This window comes from Seriola dumerili, unplaced genomic scaffold (assembly GCF_002260705.1).
Source record: "Seriola dumerili isolate Sdu_G_001 unplaced genomic scaffold, Sdu_1.0 BDQW01001995.1, whole genome shotgun sequence".
Classification (NCBI taxonomy): Eukaryota; Metazoa; Chordata; class Actinopteri; order Carangiformes; family Carangidae; genus Seriola; species Seriola dumerili.
Genome location: NW_019176250.1, coordinates 468,856 through 486,531, shown reverse-complemented (window position 1 = coordinate 486,531; position 17,676 = coordinate 468,856). Strand labels below are relative to the sequence as shown.

Genomic DNA, 17,676 nt, shown 5'->3' with positions numbered 1-17,676 from the left:
CATATTTTACATGAAAAATAACACTGTATTTATTAGTGACCCATCCAGTCATATTGAATAGGTTCTGTATATTTATACCTTAAACCAAAAGTGACCATTCTTAATGTTTTAATATCTTTCATGTGAAAGAAACTATCCTTGTTGTGACTTTAGAGGGGTTGCCCAGTTAATATAGTGTCACTTTAAGAGCAGTGAACCAAGCACAGATGAGTGAGTGAGAGACAACCAGTGTCATGATGAGGCAAGACCGCAACAGAGTGTGTTGAGTCATACTATGTGTAATGTGATGATGTCTTGTTCTCTCGCTGCAGTTGTGAACAGTGATTAGACTTCCTAAGTTCATTAGAAAGAGGAAGCTCATTTGAATGGACAAATTCGTCCAGCGGATATGCAGCAAAATGCAGCTGTAAAAATTCAACATACTGCACAACAAACCAACATATATGAAACAAAGTTTATTCTTTATTTTACATATCTGTACATAAACATTTCTTTCCTCAAATAAAGTTTCTGAATACAATAGGATGAAAACGATATTAACACACTTATTCATTTAAAATGACTCGTGTCAGAAAATCAACATTCACAAAATGTTGAAGAGCAATTAGAGTGAACGTATTACCAAAAGCTACGACTCCACTACAAGGCAGGCATGTTTCCTTTACACTCTTTTAGCACCTTCAAATAAACATTTCTCAGTTGAAAACTACCATTTGTGCAGAATAAAAACAGGTCGACTTTGAAATACTTTAAAATTACTGTCCAACTTAAAATGGTCTGAAGAAGTTAGTTTTCCATCATTTTTTATACAATGTTGTTTCTTTTTTTTCTCATGAATGACTTTCTACTAAAGTTTTCACTATTATTTTATTTTTTCCCACAATTTTTGCATTTGAACAGTTATAATTTAGTGGCGAATGTAGAAAGTTAAAAAGAAACAATAGCGAAGCAAGGCCGATCACTGCACAGGAAGCTGGGGACAGAATCCATGACAACACACAATCCTCTTCTCCCACGAAGCAGGAAGTGCTCCTCCGTCCTTAGCGCTGGGAGAAAACCACAGAAGCAAATGACAGAGAGTGGCCTTCTTCTGTGCTGCTGCTGCTACTGGAGTCAGTGGGTTGGACAGGAAGGTAGACAAGGGAGAGACAAGGGAGCAGCGAGGAGAAAAATACTTGGGACAAGCGGGCGGGATTTGGATCAACTCGGGGCAGAGGTGGAATGGCCAGAGGGGAAAAGTCTGGTTTGGAACAGGGGCTAAGCTTGGCAGAGGGGAGCAGGGTGGAGCAGGAGACGGGCATTTTATTTGGATAGGGTCCTCTCAGCCAAATGTTTCTGCTGGCTCTCAGCATGCCTGGAAAACAGAAAGTGAAAATAGGGTCATTTAAAAAACCAAACCAAAACCAACACTGAACTGATCCAACTAACAACTTTTGTCTGTGTAGCTAGTTTGCTGGAGCTAATTCCTCCTTTGTGCTATAGACCACCAGTGTTGCCTAGAAACTTTTAAAAACACAAGTGAGTCACACTTTTGTACTGGGTGATATATTTCTTTATTACCACGAACATGGACACTACTTTATTTTGAGTTAGTCCTAAAACCATCTTCCCGCTGCCTTAAGTGATCACTGGTCCACATCTGCAGCTGAAAATAGCCAAACACTATTTACTAATGTTTAAGTGATGTATGTTAAAGGGGAACTGATTTTACACATCAGGCATGAGGGAATACTACTGCATATACTACTGCAAATGTACTTAGTTAAGTTGTAAGGCCTTTGTGGCTCCAGAGGAAGCTCCTTGAAACCTGAAAAGCACATCATGTGATGTCACTTTGGCCAGCGTCGGCAGGGGCTGAAAACGAGAGTTAGGAATTTAACTACGGTTCTATGAATCCTGGATGACCACCAGAGGCGGTGCTTCAAGCACTGGATCTTCCGTCTTGCAGGTCGAGTATTCAATATCAACAAAGTCACCTGTGACCCCAGATGACTCGAGAGAGGGTATATCTTCCGGTGTCATCAGGGAATCAGTTCCTACCAAACCTTCTCGCGAGCTCACGAGGATTCTGAGTGACTGAACACTCTGGCGGTCATCCAGAAATTCATAGAACCGTAATTACATTCGTAACTCTCGTTCTATTTCATCCTTCCTGACAGCCAGAGGCGGTGCTTCAAGCACTGGATGACTAGTACCGAGGAATCCCAAGTACATACCTTACGGCATACGCGCAGAGGAACTTGGCAGAAGTACCACGCCCAGAGGATGTGGGGTGGCGACATTCACCTGGTAGAACCTAGAGAATGTGCCCTCACTGGGCATAGCAACCTCGACCTCTCCCCTTCCCCTGATGGGGGATCAAACTGTGCCAACTGAATAGGCTGGTTGAGGTGTGACAGCACCTTAGGGAGAAATGCCGTATTCGGCCATAAAGTGACACTCGAGCCATCTGGGTTCCACCTCAGACATGATTCACTCACTGACAGAGCGTGCAGGTCACTGACGTGCTTGGCTGAGGAAATGGCAAGGAGGAACGTCTTAACGGACACCCACTTCAGCTCCACCCCTGTCAAGAGCTCAAAAGGAGGCGAGCATAAAGCATCCAACACCAGGGGCATGTCCCAGACTGGAGCTCTTGGAGGACTTGGGGGACACACCCTCCGAGCCCCTCTTAAAGGGACACTAGACTGTTGCTCCCCACCGTATTATTGTCGACCCGAGCGTGCCGGCATGAAATAGCAGCCACATATACTCTCAATGTAGAGGGAGAACGGCCCTCATCTAGGAGGGACTGGAGAAACTCCAAAATGATAGGTACGGTGCAATGCACCGGGTCCTCGCCACAACCTACACACCAATGTGAAAAAAGTTTCCACCTGTTATCATATTGTAAACAGGTGGAAGGTGCTCTGGCGCTGTCAATAGTCTTTCTGACTGCCTCAACGCAAGCGTTCAGCAGTGGCTCGGGCCCTCCAGTGGCCAAATGCACAGTTGGAGGAGGCAAGGATTGGGATGCCAAATCTGACCCCCTAACTGGGATAGGAGATCCATTCTGTCGGGGAGGCGCCACAGCGAGCCATGGCAGAGCCTGCACAGCAGGGGGAACCCCGTCCTCGCTGGCCAGAAGGGGGCCACCAGCAGAAGTCTTTGGCCCTCTTGGAGCACTCTCTGAAGTGTGGGCAATATCAGAGGAACTGAACATAAAGTAGGCTTCTCGGCCATGCGTGTGCCAGCACATCCTGACCCAGAGGACTGGTCTTCTCCCTCAAGGAGAACCAGAGGGGGCAGTGGGTCGATGCCAAGTTTTAAAATGGAAGAAATTCTGGGGCGTGGAGTTAGAAAGAAGTGAGCTAACCATCCTACTTACATTTTTTTATAGTCTGAAAATTGTGCAATCCTAAATCAGTGAAGTACTCTTTTAAAAACTACTGTCTCCAACTGTTTTATGAAATCACTTAGCCTTAAAAAAATCTAAGCTATATATTTGGTACTTATGTTTAAATATTTACATATTCAGTAGGAACTAATGGGCTTGAGGTTGAGAGACACAGAAAGAGTAAGAGAGTGAAAGTGTTGAGAGATGGACTAATGCAATGTTGACTTTGGTCTTTTACATTAGATTTCTTGACAATAACAAAAATCTAGACTATTTTCAACTTTATTCTATACCGTTTTGTCAAGTACTCTCTGATAGATGAGTGAAATAATAGTGGTAAATGCTGAAAATAAGTTCCTCATGAATTGCCTCATCACCTGGTGAGGTCCTCTATGTCAACCAGCATGGCATCTTGCTCCATGTGTAGCTCATCTCGGATCAGCAGCAACTGTACAAGTTCCTCATTCAGACCTGGAGTGGTAGAAAATATGACAAATCATATAAAAATGATGTCAGACTACAGATGTATCATTATGACAGAGTAGGAATTTGTCCCCATCACATTCACAGAACCATAACACATATTCTTTTGTGAGCTCATCAATTGATGGACATTAAATCCACATGAAATACTGTGTGTGACAGGCGGAAATCTCCCACGATGGATTCATAAAATAACCTCACAAAGCCATCGAAAGCATGATGAGTATTGACAGTCAGACCACACATCAGTGGTTGTGGTTCTTTTCACATCACATGCTTCAGCTATTGTTCCCTCATCTTTGCCAGAAAATATAGATCACTAACAAAAGAGATTTTGAGGGGAAAGTCTCTTTTGTAAGTAAAAACTAGCTCATCATTTTGGACTCATGGGGATTTTTGTAGCTGCTTTATGTAAAATGAGAGATTATTCATCACAGAGTACCAGGATCAATGATGTGTACAGTGCAGTAACAGTAAATGCTCAGGGGAAGCTGTTAACTGGTACAGTTCTTTGAACTGACTAACATATATAAAAGTACTTTCACATCCACTTAAAATGGTAGGGGTCAGTATGCATGTGCATGTTTTTCCCCATGTGCTGTCTTGCTCATTTCTGCAATTGAAAGTAGAGGTCAGTGACTGTGTGTGTCTACTGCACTGTGTGTGTGTGTGTGTGTGTGTGTGTGTGTGTGTGTGTGTGTGTGTGGTCAACTCACTCTCAATCTGGGAGTGCAGGTCATTGACTATAACCTGGAGCTGACCCAGCGTCATGTCTCTCAAGTCGGTGGGCTTCAGGCTTCTTTTCATTAGACACTCGCTGATGTGAGGCATGTGTGGAAGCTGCCAAAAAACATAGAGCAATCACACATCAGACACACTGTTTTCTCTCACAGGGGGTTGAGACCTGGATGGATGAAAACAAGGAAACCTATTATAATCTAAAATCCATGGATATATTGTTAAATGAATAAGAATCAAAATGAATTCAGAAATGTATTTCACTGCATTAGGCACAAATACTGGCAGTGATGGAGTTCTTGAACAATTAGTCAGTGATTTTCTCTAAAACACTGATGGACTGACAGAAAAATTCATTTTGAACAATTAATTTTTAAATCATTTATCAAGCAAAAGTGCCAAACATTCACTGGTGCCACATTCTCAAATGTGAGGTGGTTCTGATTTCCCCTCTGTAAGAAATGACATTTTTTTCAATTTATCACTTAATCACTTTATACTAAACAATCTATTCGCGGAAAAAGAATAATGAACATGTTATTGGTGATGGATGTAATTGCCAGATGTAGTTCTAAATCTGCTGAAATATGGTCAAAAGCCACAACTGCATGAATTATCAGCAGAAAAAATCAAATTAGTAACTGAAAGAGTCAGATGTTTTGACTGAATGACAATCCGACTTCAATCTGCTGCCTGATTTGAAGTGATTGTTTACGTTTTCATTAGTTGCTTTTTGTGTGAGAAACAATCTCTCTCCAGTCTCTTTGTTTCTTCTCATAAAGCCCTTGATGAAACAAAAGGGAATATCTCTTTTTCTTTTAGGAGGTCAGCACCCTGCGTAGGGAGACTGTAAAGTTGGGGGATTTCAAGTAGGTGCTGCTGTGGTCACAAACTGGTTTACAGTGTTTTACACAAATAAACAGCAGATGAACTCAGTGAGAAGAGGTCACCAGTGATACTGCCGTTATTCAAAGTGTTTTTACCCCTCTATGTACGTTAGAATGCACTAACATGGTAACATGGTAAATTTGACTTCTTATCTCTTCTTACTTTTGAAATATGATCTCTCTTTTCACTGAAAGTCTTTAGATTCCCTCGTATTTTACTATTTATCACAAAATCCCACCCATCCACAGTTGTGAAAACATCGGTTATGTAATCACAGACAAAGGTGAAGTGACAATAAAGGGTGAGAAATTACGCATGATTTCCCTATGAGTGAAAATGAAAAGCTTCCATATAATTGCGGTGCCTTGGAAGTTTTTGGAGTTGTAGTTGTGCCAATTACTGTATTAATCAGCCCCTGAGCAAATATGGCTCCAAACAGTACCTTTTATTTTTCAATATTACCTTTAATATACAAGGCTTTTAAAACTGAATTCCATGTTTTCCAGTGCTTCTGTTCGCTTTGTGTATGTCGTCATGAGTATGTGTCCCATTGCCGCCAGCGGTGGCTCCATGTCAAACACAGTCAAACTCAGAGTATAGCCACCACATGCAACACAATTACATAAAGCATGTGCCTGTGTGCACCCAAAGAAAGCACACACAGGCAGATAATCAACTATTTGTTTACCAGACTCTCCCTCCGCCAACACTCCCATATAACCAGTCTACATTCTTTCTCTTTCCCTCCAACACTTATTTCCTCTTTCCCTCCTACTTTCATCTCCAGTCTTGACAAACAGTAGGTGAGGAAATGTGTGCTGTAGGTGTTTGCATGCATGGGCATCTGGCTGCCTCCTCCCCTCTAGTTTCTCACCCCTCTTTCACTTTCACATTGGCACTGATGCAACTGTATATGAGGCTGCCATGTGTCAGTTTCAGTTTCATGTGTCTAGATGGGTAAAAGCTGATGACTCAGGAGTGACATAGTGAGAAATATGATGTCAATGACAACGTGAGTGGGTGTCGGGAAAGGTTGTAGAGTTGTGTTAGGCCTGACTCAACATGCAAGTCGACTGACCACAGTGAGTTTCTGTGGTAGACTGATCATACTACTAGTTACAAATGCTCAATACGGGCAAACCAACCTCCTGATATGACTTGTTATCAGACTGAGGAACTACACTCCTCTCTGAATGAAGTGAAAAGAGAGAATCAAGATTTTACCATAGAATCTTAATCTTTCCCCCTAATTTCTTTTCTCTCTCTGAATTTCTCGCTTTCTCTCAGTGATTCTGTTTGTACATATTTAGGAAAACCCACACTCCCACACACAGACACTGGAATACAGGCTAACTGTGCTGGCTAAAGTCCCATTATTTGCCCTTCACAAGCAGATAGGACAAAACAGTTTAGTTGGAACTTGGGAGTTAAACTAACTGGCAGCAGTGTGACAACAGCAGCAGAGTTCCTAACATTTTTTGTCTGGTGTAATCCCCCCAACTCTTCACTGACACACTCCAAATGTGTTCATCTCAGCTGATTTTAAAGTGGATGTTTAGAAATATGACATAAATTGGATTGTTACAATCTTTTTTTCCTGAAACTGAAATGTCAGTGTTTATCATGAGGGACCTTTCAACCAGTTATCCATGACTTAGAGCAAATTATTTGAACTGTTTATCCATTACTTTCAGCTATCTGTTTCAATTGTTCATTAACTGTAAACTGTATTACTTTTGGCTAATTATTCAAACTAATCATCTATCACTGTTAGCCCACTATTATCCATTTTCAGCTAACTATTCCTCCTGTCAATCCAAAGTTTTAGGTAATTATTTCCATTACTTTTACCTAATTATTTAAATTTCTATGTTTATATCAATAATTTATCCATCACTTTAAGCTAATTATTTAGACTTCTCACTTGCCAGCTATCAAGTTTTAATGTACTCTAACACGCGGCTTTACAGTTGATGGCAGGTGTGCACTGTGCCTTCAGCCTGTCATAGCTGGGAGCTTAATTGTTATGTGACAGTAAATCTACTAAAGATAATCAACGCACCAATTTCTAATAATATTGGGAGGGGTGTATTTTTTCAAGCAGATTTTTTTCCAAATTAGTTGAGCTACTCCACACTCTTTCCACTTATCCCCATGGCAACTGCAGATATAGCCCTGGTTAGGAATAACTGTTGCAGGGAAGTATTTAGTATGTTATGTCTGCAGTTAAATAGATCTCTGGTGTTGTGGACATCGAAGGTGGCTGTAGCTTTAATACATCTTAATATTCACTGTGTGTTTGGCCTGGATGTGACAGTGATGTCTTCTGACTGCTGAGCACTGCTACATCCCTAAACACTGAAGTCAATGCTTTCCGGTGTATGAATTATAGATGGACCCGGTCGAGCTGCCCTTCTCCTCTCTGAATAAGTAAAGTGGCTCTGCCTGCAACTCCGGGTGGAAATAGAGTGTGTGTAAGTCTCACAGTGTGGGGGTGTTGGTGTGTGTGCTCTGGAAGAGGCAGTGAGGCAGATAAAAATTTATGAAATAATGATGAGCAGGGTCGTCATCACCTTCCTTCCTCTAAGCAGGGGCAGGGGAAGAGGAGGGGTGGGGGAGGCTTCCTGTGACATCATCATAACATATATTTGACCTGTTAAACTCTTCAATACTCATATCTCACTGAAAATCAACCCTCACATCTGTTCTGACATATGATGGACTAATGGATCAATGGATGGACCCTTTGTAAAAGGGCAATATATATGTATGCAATAGTAAAACATGTGATGCTGCATGACATGTTGACATATGTCTGACATTTTGTTCCAATACCATAAAAAGGAAGTAACAAAAACGTTTCTTGCAGTCCAGTGTAAGCTGTGTCAGCTGCCTCATCACTGCTGTAAAGTATTTGTCATTTCAGTTAAAATCTCAGGGGCTAATTTCAAAACCTTCTTCCTACATTATTAGCATAAGGAGTTAAAACTATCATCAGGAGCAGGTAGAGGAAACAAAGATTAATAAATATCAGTTGTGCCAGCTGATTGGTCAGTTGCATTAACTAGGCTGATGATGTCACAGTGCCTACACTCCATGAAAAACGATATAGTTTATGGTTGATACAGAAAACACTGAAATAACTGATCAGAGTAAAGAAGTTTTTGCTATTAGCAGATAGTATACACCTCTGAACAGTGGCCTAAGAGCAAAACGGAACTTGAGCTGTTGAGAACATTGGTGGTTGTAACATGCATATTGACAGTCTGTAAAACTATGTAGGCCTTGTTGATGATGATGGTTTTAAGTCTGCAATGATTTCTTGGCCACTTGGGGGCAGGGGAAACGAGCTGTCAACACAACACTAACATTATCACCTTTTAATTAAAATGGAAAACTTGTTAGCAAGTCGTTGCTTTATACATCCAGCAGATAGGGAGCAACATTAGTGTTCATATGGAGTGATGTTTCTGGCAACTAGGTGAACATCAGGCCAATAATCCCACTCCTTTCCACCAATTCCAGAGAAAAATATCTTGTTTTTTCCAGATGTTCCACTTTCTTCATCAGCTAATCACTCATTTTGTCTGTGGGCCGTTTGGTGCTGGAGTTTTTTCCGTGCTATAAAGCTGAAGTGAACCACAGAGTCTAGCAATAATTCTCAGCACAATGAGTCACCCCTTTCAAATGATCCTTTGTTAATATAAAAATACTGAGCTGCTTAGTAGGTAAATTAAAAACAAATAAGTAGAAACTAAATCTGAAAGCAGCAAATATACTTCATCCTTTTCCTCTTAAACATTTTCAATATCCATAAATCTCTTGGTGTTTTATATTTGCATGCTAAACTCAAAGAACATGGCAGTGATTTAAAAAAAATGGCCAAGTGTTTGCTATTTTTTGTGAAGTTGTCTTTAACAGTCAAGGCAGAATCAGATTTCTGGTACTGACCAGGTCGGCCACTGGTGATTTTTTACGATTCTGTTTCTCCACTTCCACCTGCATCTTGGCCATGGGCTTGGCCATCGCCAGGGCAAGCTTCGCCTCCGCCTGCAGCTTCTTCTGCCGACTCAGGAAGTCCATGTCCTCCAGAGACTCCGAGTCGTCCTCTGTGGTGTCCCTGTCCGAGTAAGACGAACTCTGCTTGGACTGCAGGGAGGAGGTGGTAGCAGGAAGTGGGAGAAATGACAAGTATGGCAAGATGGAATAAAATATGAAGGAGAAAGTGAATGGAATAAGAAACAAGGGGGAAAAAAAGTATAGTAAAGGTAAGAGAAAGGGGGTGAGAATGAGGTAAGAGGAAAAGAGGAAAAGATAAGAAAAACCTGGTAAGAGGATTAATGTATTCTTGGTCTTTTTTTCGTATGTAGATTTTACACACTGACAAGAACTTCATTGTACATCAGCTGGGATGTCAGAGTTAGCGAGGATGAACATGTAAAGAGATGATAATTCTCTCTTTCTCCCTCTGTTTCTGTTAAATGTGTCTCAGGCTGACAGGAGGTTAATGTGACCAGTCATCCGTGGCCTTGGTGAGCGTATTCCAATTCACCTCTCATTTGCTGCCCGTGAATTGGTTAACAGGCCAGAAAACTTGAGAAAAGACATTCATAAAGCATCAAATCCACCAGCTACCTTTCTGATTCAAAGTGAATATCTCACCCTTTTCACTGCTCTCACTTTTACACTGATCAGATCTTTACACCGTCAATCCTTTAAATCGTGACACATTTTGTTGCGTTTTCAAGATTTAAGTGCATATCTTTCATTCTGGAGAAATACTATAATAACTCTGCATGAGCCTCGGAGTGCAGCCTTGGGCATCAGTGTGTACCATGGGGGACAGAGGTGTGTCCAGACTGGTCTCTGTCTTGCTGTCATCTGCATCACTGTCCTTGTCGCTGCCGCTGTCATTGACAAAACAAATTTGTAGGTTCATCCCGCTCTGCAGCCTACAGGGAGAGACAGATAGAGATAGAGAGTGGTTGAAACAGAGGGAGACAAGTTAATATTAACATAAATGCAGATAAGGGTCAAGCCAGTTCAACATTAGCTGCTTTTGCAGTAATTGACTCGGACCAGGCCCAAAACAGACAACAATGTCATCAGCACTGCTGCTAATACAAATGATGTACGGTGAGTTCAATAAAGTACTTTGTCTAAATAAAGGATTGAGAGCATTGTGAATATGCATACTTAGAGAGAAATAAGTACAAAAAAAGAGAAAAAAGCAAAGAAAATCCTAACAGAAACAATATGCTCTCATCACTAGAGAAAAGAACCAGCTGAAGATGGAATTAAAGAGGGCTTGTGTTTTTAATCATCTCCCCTCTTGTCTCCAATATGGATCGATCCAGGCTGCCTCCGGTAGGTCTGCTCCAATCTGCCTGAGACCGGTGGGGGTGTTTTTGTGCCACAGAGGAGCAGAGTATCACTAGGTGTAGATTCAGCCCACTGTGGATCAATAATCTGCTTATTCAATACAGTAATTACAAACAGGGCTGATTGATTACACAGTATAGATCCAATCACTTCCAATTAAAACAGGACCTGAGTGTTTCGATCGTTGTTGTTGTTTTTTTTCCCCCCTGCGTGAAGCAGCATCAAAAAGCACCCTGTAACTTGAATTTAATAGATAATAGAGGCCACTAACTTTGATGATATCATAAAGTGTACAGTGCAGATACATTAGTACTGGTGAATATGTCAGTTAATAAGTAGAAAGAAATGGACAGAAATGCCAAAGATATGTTTGAGGTAAATTAGGAATAGTGCTTCCATCTCTTAGTTTGTCCAACAGCGAGACTGATGTCCCACTCAGCACATAGCTTGGTCACAATTATTTAAAAAAACAAACATATGAGATGTATATAAAAATGAATCCAAAATTAAAACTGAAATATTGATAACAGGATCCACCTCATAAATCCAGGATTATCCGACTTTAATATGACTTACTGTCTCAGAAAAACATATCATATTTTCACACAGAACTGTCATTTGAATATTTCCTTGTAATGATCAATGAGGCATTAAGCATCACAATCAGTCATCAATTTGCTGCAGCAAAATTCACGTGGTTCAAATCACAAGAAGTGTTTTGAGAACATTTAGTTCCAGTAAGGTACAGTGTAGGAGGTGGTAGCAGCCTGAGTGCAAATTTGGGAAGTCACAAGGGCTGATTACGTGTGGCTCCCTCGCACTGCACAAATCCTGTCTGCTTCCTGTCATTCTCTCTTCCTCCATGTCTGCTCTTTCTTTAAAGGTAGCCATGACTGTAAATCAGGACTTTTAGATTCATACCCTATGTCCTGTTTTTCTTTTTTTAACCTTCGCACATACAGCGGAAATGTATGGTCTATTGACATATCAGTACTGGTTTCATCTTTGAGTAGGATAACCTCTCAGTAAACCCTTCTTCAGAGAACTATGGGACCACAAAAAGTACTAGTAAACCCACAACTTGTGTTTTCCCAATGCAAGTCACATGTTTATTGGTTAAAAAAGAAGTAATATGACTGAAGTCAGAGGTCTTACCGTGAGGACAGGCTGGGTTTGCCACTCTTGCTGCAACTGGTGTAGATGCCTGGACCATCATCAAAGAAACTGCCCAGGGCCAATTTCTGCCTGATTGACTCCCTCTCATTCTTTTGGGCCTACAACAGGAGATTAACAAAATTAGGTTACTTTTTTGTCATGTGTTTGATGATTAATGTTGTAGTTGCACAATGAGTTCAGATGTCAGGGTCAGGCTGGTAACGATTAGGTGTCTTCCTCAAATATACTTGGTGCTTTAAACCCAAGTACTTATATATAGTTTCCTGGCATGCTGGATCATCCTAACACCCTTGTCCCCCACATGACTGGCTGAATGCACAAATAGAAACGCTGTTACCCTGAGTACTCTCTGTCTGTCCAAATCACGAGTGCAAGTATATTAATAGCAGCAACCTCCTCTTAATTTGCAGTGAGAGGTTCAGTGTTATCTTAACAAGCTCTGATACGGAGTGATGTGAAAAAAAATGTGTGAAATACCTAAGTAAGGATCATTACAAGCTGACAATACCAATATTCACCAGCAGGTGTTGCTGTTTTCTCAGAGAACATACACCAAGTAGGTCTTCTCACACAGGATTAAGTTCAACATGTGGGAAACCCAAGAGACAAAACAGTAATAGCCATTTCATACATGCTTAAATCTGCAAGAATAACCAACTTTAAACAATTCCAGAGTGACTCTCACTTGGCCTCATCCCAATCGTGAATTCCTAACTGAGCGCAGCCTCAGCTTTGGCAGCACTTCACACATGCTCACACACACAGCAATCCCCACAGGACGACTTGTCTGTGCTCATGGCAGGTAAACACTGGTCCAGGTCCAACTGAGGTGCAAACAACTGATGAGTGACTCTGACTGTTTCTGATCAAATGGGAAGCAACTTTTTGCACATGCTACTGTTGCACACGAGCATTAGAGCTTTTTGAATTCATGCTGGTTTGGTTATTGGGCACTTCTATATTATTCATCACCAAACCAAAAGAAATAACCATCACTGTATGTATCAAAATGTTTTTCCTACTTCTTTCTTAACTTGTTAACCATTTTGCGATCTCTAAGGTTATCTTGCGACACCTTGGAAGAAACCACTGGTTCATTTTAGTTATGAAGGTTTAAATAAGCTTAAAAGAAGTGTCTGAATGCTTAAAGGTTAGGACACATGCCATGCAACCTCATTTCCCTCACTCCCCCTCCCTCTGCTGCATATTTCTGATCTGTTTCTCTAATTTCACTGTTAAATAAAAGTAAAATGCCAAAAAAAAGAAAAGAAAAAGAAGAGTAGAATCACAGTGAGAAGGTGGTTTAAAAGAGATGCCAGTGGCATTGGCTTGAAGTGAAACCTCCATCCCATTCCACTTATTTCTCTACAAATCTTCCACCTTTCTGATCTGTGACTGTTGCTCACATTCCCATGCTTTCCTTATCCACCTGATTCAGTCTCACCAGTCATTTTTCTTTCTCTCTTTTCCTCACTATCCCCAATTCTGTTAATTTTCTTCCATCCCCACTTCTTTCCTTCAGCCTCAGGCCTCTATGGCTCCTTCCATCAAGCTATCTCTCTGCAGTTCACTCTATTCTTCCCTCTCCAAATCACTCACACCTTTACCTCTCTCCCACTCATTTTTTCAACTCCCTACTCGCTCCCTCCTTTCCTCTCTTTCTGTCAGTGTCTCTTGACAATTGTGAGCAGGCGTTTGGTGAGAGTGCCTACACCAAGTACAAATTAACATAATCCCACTCCACACAAGAGCTCGCAAGACGCACTTGGCGCTTCCAGCACACACACGGGCACGTAGAGGAGTGGACCTGGCACTGCTCCTCTGTGTGTGTGTGTGTGTGTGTGTGTGTGTTTGAAAGATAGCCCGGGGAGTCAAGATGAACACACTTGAGAGTTTCAATCCGCTGCTGCAAAGGCACAACAGCAGCATGTGTGGTACAGCGCAGGTCAAATGCATTTATGTACACGCATATCACTCATACACGCCTGACTACAACACAGCTGACACACTGTCAGTCAAGTTACTGCACTGAACAGCGGCTTCGAGCAAAATGAAAACCAAAAGCAGTGGGTTCACTGAGCATTGTTAACCGTTTTCTCCCCTCATGTGGTGAGGGTTGGGAAAAAATAAAAAAAATGAGGGCAATGCTGAGGTGCAGGTGGGAGGGAGCTTTGACACAGAGAGGATGGGTCAGAAAACATGTTGTATGAGAATACAGGGTAATCAAGCAGCATCAGCATCTGCGCAAACTTTACAGCTCACTTTCAAAACAGTCTGCATGACCACACACATACTCCCTGCTAGAGGGCTGTGTGCTGATGTAAAGTGTACATGCACACTGGTTTAATCTCTGGTAATTTAACTCGGGCTGACTTGGAGATAATGAGGGTTAGGTCTTCAGCCAGTGATCATAACTTGTCATCAGCAGTCTGGAAGTGTCAACAGTTTAACAAACCCAATCAAAAATGTAAAAAGTTTTTCTACTGCCATTACAGAAGCAGTTAAAACTAGGCCATAAACAGTATCAGACAGGTGGTGCATTTTGCATTTTATGTTCAGTGATCAGTTGTTGAAATATATGAGGCAGGACACAGAGCATATGCTTCTGCAATGATTTAAAATGAAAAACACTTCACACACTGCCACTGGTAAGCTCATCAGCCCTCAAGGACAACCTGATGTATAACTATTTTTGGATTATATTTGTGAATTATATAACTATATACACTTCTGCACAAAGCTGCTGGTGACACGCAGTCATAAGAGCAATGTTTTAACAAAGTGCTAGATATGAATTTTAATTTTCTTGTTCTACCTCTTCACATAATGTGAGCTGTAAGAAAGTCAGGGTGAAATACTGGTAATTGGTTGATCACACCAGGGCTGCAAACAGGATTATTTTCGTTATCGATTAATCTGATGATTATTTTCCCAATTCATTGATTAATTATTTAGTCTATAAAATGTCAGAAACCAGTTTATCTTCCCGAGATGACATGTTTAAATGTCTCGTTTCGCTCAAGTAAAGGTTTGGCATTTTTACTTGAAAAATGACAGAAACTAAATACTTGCTAAATAGCAGCTGGATTAGCACATAGGACACAATCTCTGCATCTCACACCTGCCTGACAACACAACTTCCTGTTTTTGTATAAACATCATCTGTTTTACAGCATGTTTGTGTTGTGTGATTGTGTGTGTTTGTGTCTGGTTGGGCTGTGTGTGTCATCATGGCAGCCCCATAAACTATTTACCAAGGTGTGGGATACGCCACTGAGAGGTGAAGGTGCGAGATGAGTAGTAAACACATGCCCCTGGCTCTCTTTTCTTTTTTACACACTTCTTTTTTTATCACCTACACCCGCACCTTCTACCTTATCTTCTTATCCTTTCAAATTTTATGTGCTATCATATCAGTCTCCAAAATTTAAATCCTTCATCGGAGTAAGATATAAGTAGATGAACTTTTAGAGCCTCTTTAAATGAAGAAAGGAGACAATCAAATTCTGTCATAGTTTCAGTTTCAGTTTTAGTTTTGGGCAAATTAAATGTAAACCTGTCATCTCATTGTCTGGAAACACACAGACTTTCTGCTCTTTTGATTGGCTCACTCACTCAAATCATCATGAATAAGATGTTATCGTAACCTTTTGTGCACTTTACTGGATCATTTTCCCATTGGAGCTTCATATAAAATCTTATAAAGTCCTGAGATGGAACATTATCTGACTGCCTGTTTCCACATGATTATGACGTGGAAATTGCCGGGTCAATTATATTAGCACTGTGGGAAAGGGAGAAGAGATAGTAGAGAGAGAGAGAAAGAAAAGCAAGAGAGACGGTCCAAATTAGACTGGGAGGAACACAATCGGGCTAATTTGTGTTTTTCCTTAAATTCACCAAGCAATTTCCTCTGCTGAAAAACCCTCATTGACAAAGACATTTTCTCCTCCACTCTGCACTACAACCATTCATCTCCACAGGCCTAGAGGGTGATTTAGCCTTGGCAATGGACAACAGGGTGCTTGTTCTGAGCCCTCAAATCTTCCTTGAAAATCTATATTAGAGGAGGGAGAAGAATTTAATTATCTATGCTAACAAACAGCATCCTCCCTCTCCCTTCCCCAAATTGCTGGCTCTTGTGGCCTGAAATTGTTAAGTGGTTAAGATCTAAGATGTGTATAAATGTGTGTGTATCTCCGCATGCCTACAGTTTTTTCTATCCTTTTGCTTTTCTCTGATTTCAGGCTCCTTTTTTTTTTAGCCATCCTACTGTATCTAAATTCTAAAAAAAATATGCTAAAAGGAAAGGTACTTTAAAATATATCACCCCTTCATTTATTAATATTTATTTCCCTTTTCTTCTCTTTCCCTCGATTTCTCACTAAGTGCTCTCCCTTGTTCTGCACAATGGAGGCTTTTCACCGGCCGACCTCAGTCCCTGGTTGGAGACAAGAACCCACTGTTCACATACAGGCACACACACGCACACACACACATATACACAAATACCAGGTCTTGTGAGCACAGGCTACCTTTCTTTTAAAGAATAGCAAGAGTGAAAGCATGACATTACAGTGCACCTGCATAAGATTAAATGTGCTTAGAAAAACTGCAGTTCAGAGAGCTTTTCATAGAGGTACGGTTGTGCTAAGTGTGTGTGTTGGTGTGTTTTGGCAATCTGTGTGTTGTGGTGTAGAGAAGCCAGACAGGGACAGCTTCACTCTGATATGTTTTCAAGGCCTGACAGTGAGCTGCTGCTGAGCTACAGCTCTACAAACAGATACAAGGTCACTGTGTCTTCTGTGTGTGTGTGTGTGTGTGCGCGCGCGCGTGTGTGTGTGTGTGCATGTGTATTTTGACTGTGCTGTATAGCTTTACAGTTCAAACAGATGTTCTTGCATTCCTAGATTTAACTAAAACAGCACCTGCACATATTTCTTAAAGTATAATCTAAAGTCAGTATAAAGATCAACATTTTGGGAGATACTTGTATTTGTTTTCTTGCTGACAGAACATTTATACCACTCTCTTGTCTGTTTGCTTGACAGCTACACCCAGCAGCAGGTGAGTTTAGCTTTGCGTAAAGACTGGAATCCAGGGGAAACATCTAGTCTGGGTATGTTCAGTGGTAACAAATCTGCCAACCAGCACCTCTCACTGAGTCCTTGTATGGTTAAACTGTACAAAAACTCAAGTGTAAAAACAACATTTTGGTGGCTTTCTGGTGGGTTAGGTGCAGAACTATTTCTTGGCTCTGTAATTCACTTCCTAGGGGCAACTTCAGTAAGCTGCTCCAACCTCAAAGTGAAGACAAGACTCCAGGAAGATGGTTGTGGGTTGCTGGCTTTTGGATGCAAGTGGAGTCAATTTTATCAGCAAATAAGTGTATTTCATAAAATGTTCTACCTTTCCTTAAAGTATACACACTACCCCTTACCCTAACCCTAACCCAAGTCTACATCCTATCTTTGCAGGCTAAAAATGTCTCTGTGTGTAAGATGGTCTTGTCCTCTCGTGCTATCTGAGACCCGTCTGTCTAGGCAGTGCAACATTCCATCCCAGATAAGGGACCTGACCTCTGACCCCCATAGAGTTCAGCCACAGGTCAGTGCAAGGCTGCGCCTGTCACT

General features: G+C 41.2%; 1 protein-coding gene across 4 annotated transcripts in view; it reads right to left on the bottom strand.

Annotated features, from left to right (window-relative positions):
- Nucleotides 1-462: 462 nt before the first annotated feature.
- Nucleotides 463-17,676, bottom strand: part of schip1 (schwannomin interacting protein 1) — a 42,580-nt gene continuing 25,366 nt past the window's right edge. For all 4 annotated transcript variants that reach the window (XM_022768976.1, XM_022768975.1, XM_022768979.1 and 1 more), the window contains 6 exons: nucleotides 12,023-12,141; nucleotides 10,320-10,437; nucleotides 9,437-9,634; nucleotides 4,576-4,699; nucleotides 3,754-3,847; nucleotides 463-1,354 (listed from right to left, as the gene is read on the bottom strand). In XM_022768976.1, the coding sequence (XP_022624697.1) occupies nucleotides 1,303-1,354; nucleotides 3,754-3,847; nucleotides 4,576-4,699; nucleotides 9,437-9,634; nucleotides 10,320-10,437; nucleotides 12,023-12,141 (705 nt within the window). In that variant the 3' untranslated portion in view covers nucleotides 463-1,302. The remainder of the gene's footprint in view (nucleotides 1,355-3,753; nucleotides 3,848-4,575; nucleotides 4,700-9,436; nucleotides 9,635-10,319; nucleotides 10,438-12,022; nucleotides 12,142-17,676) is intronic.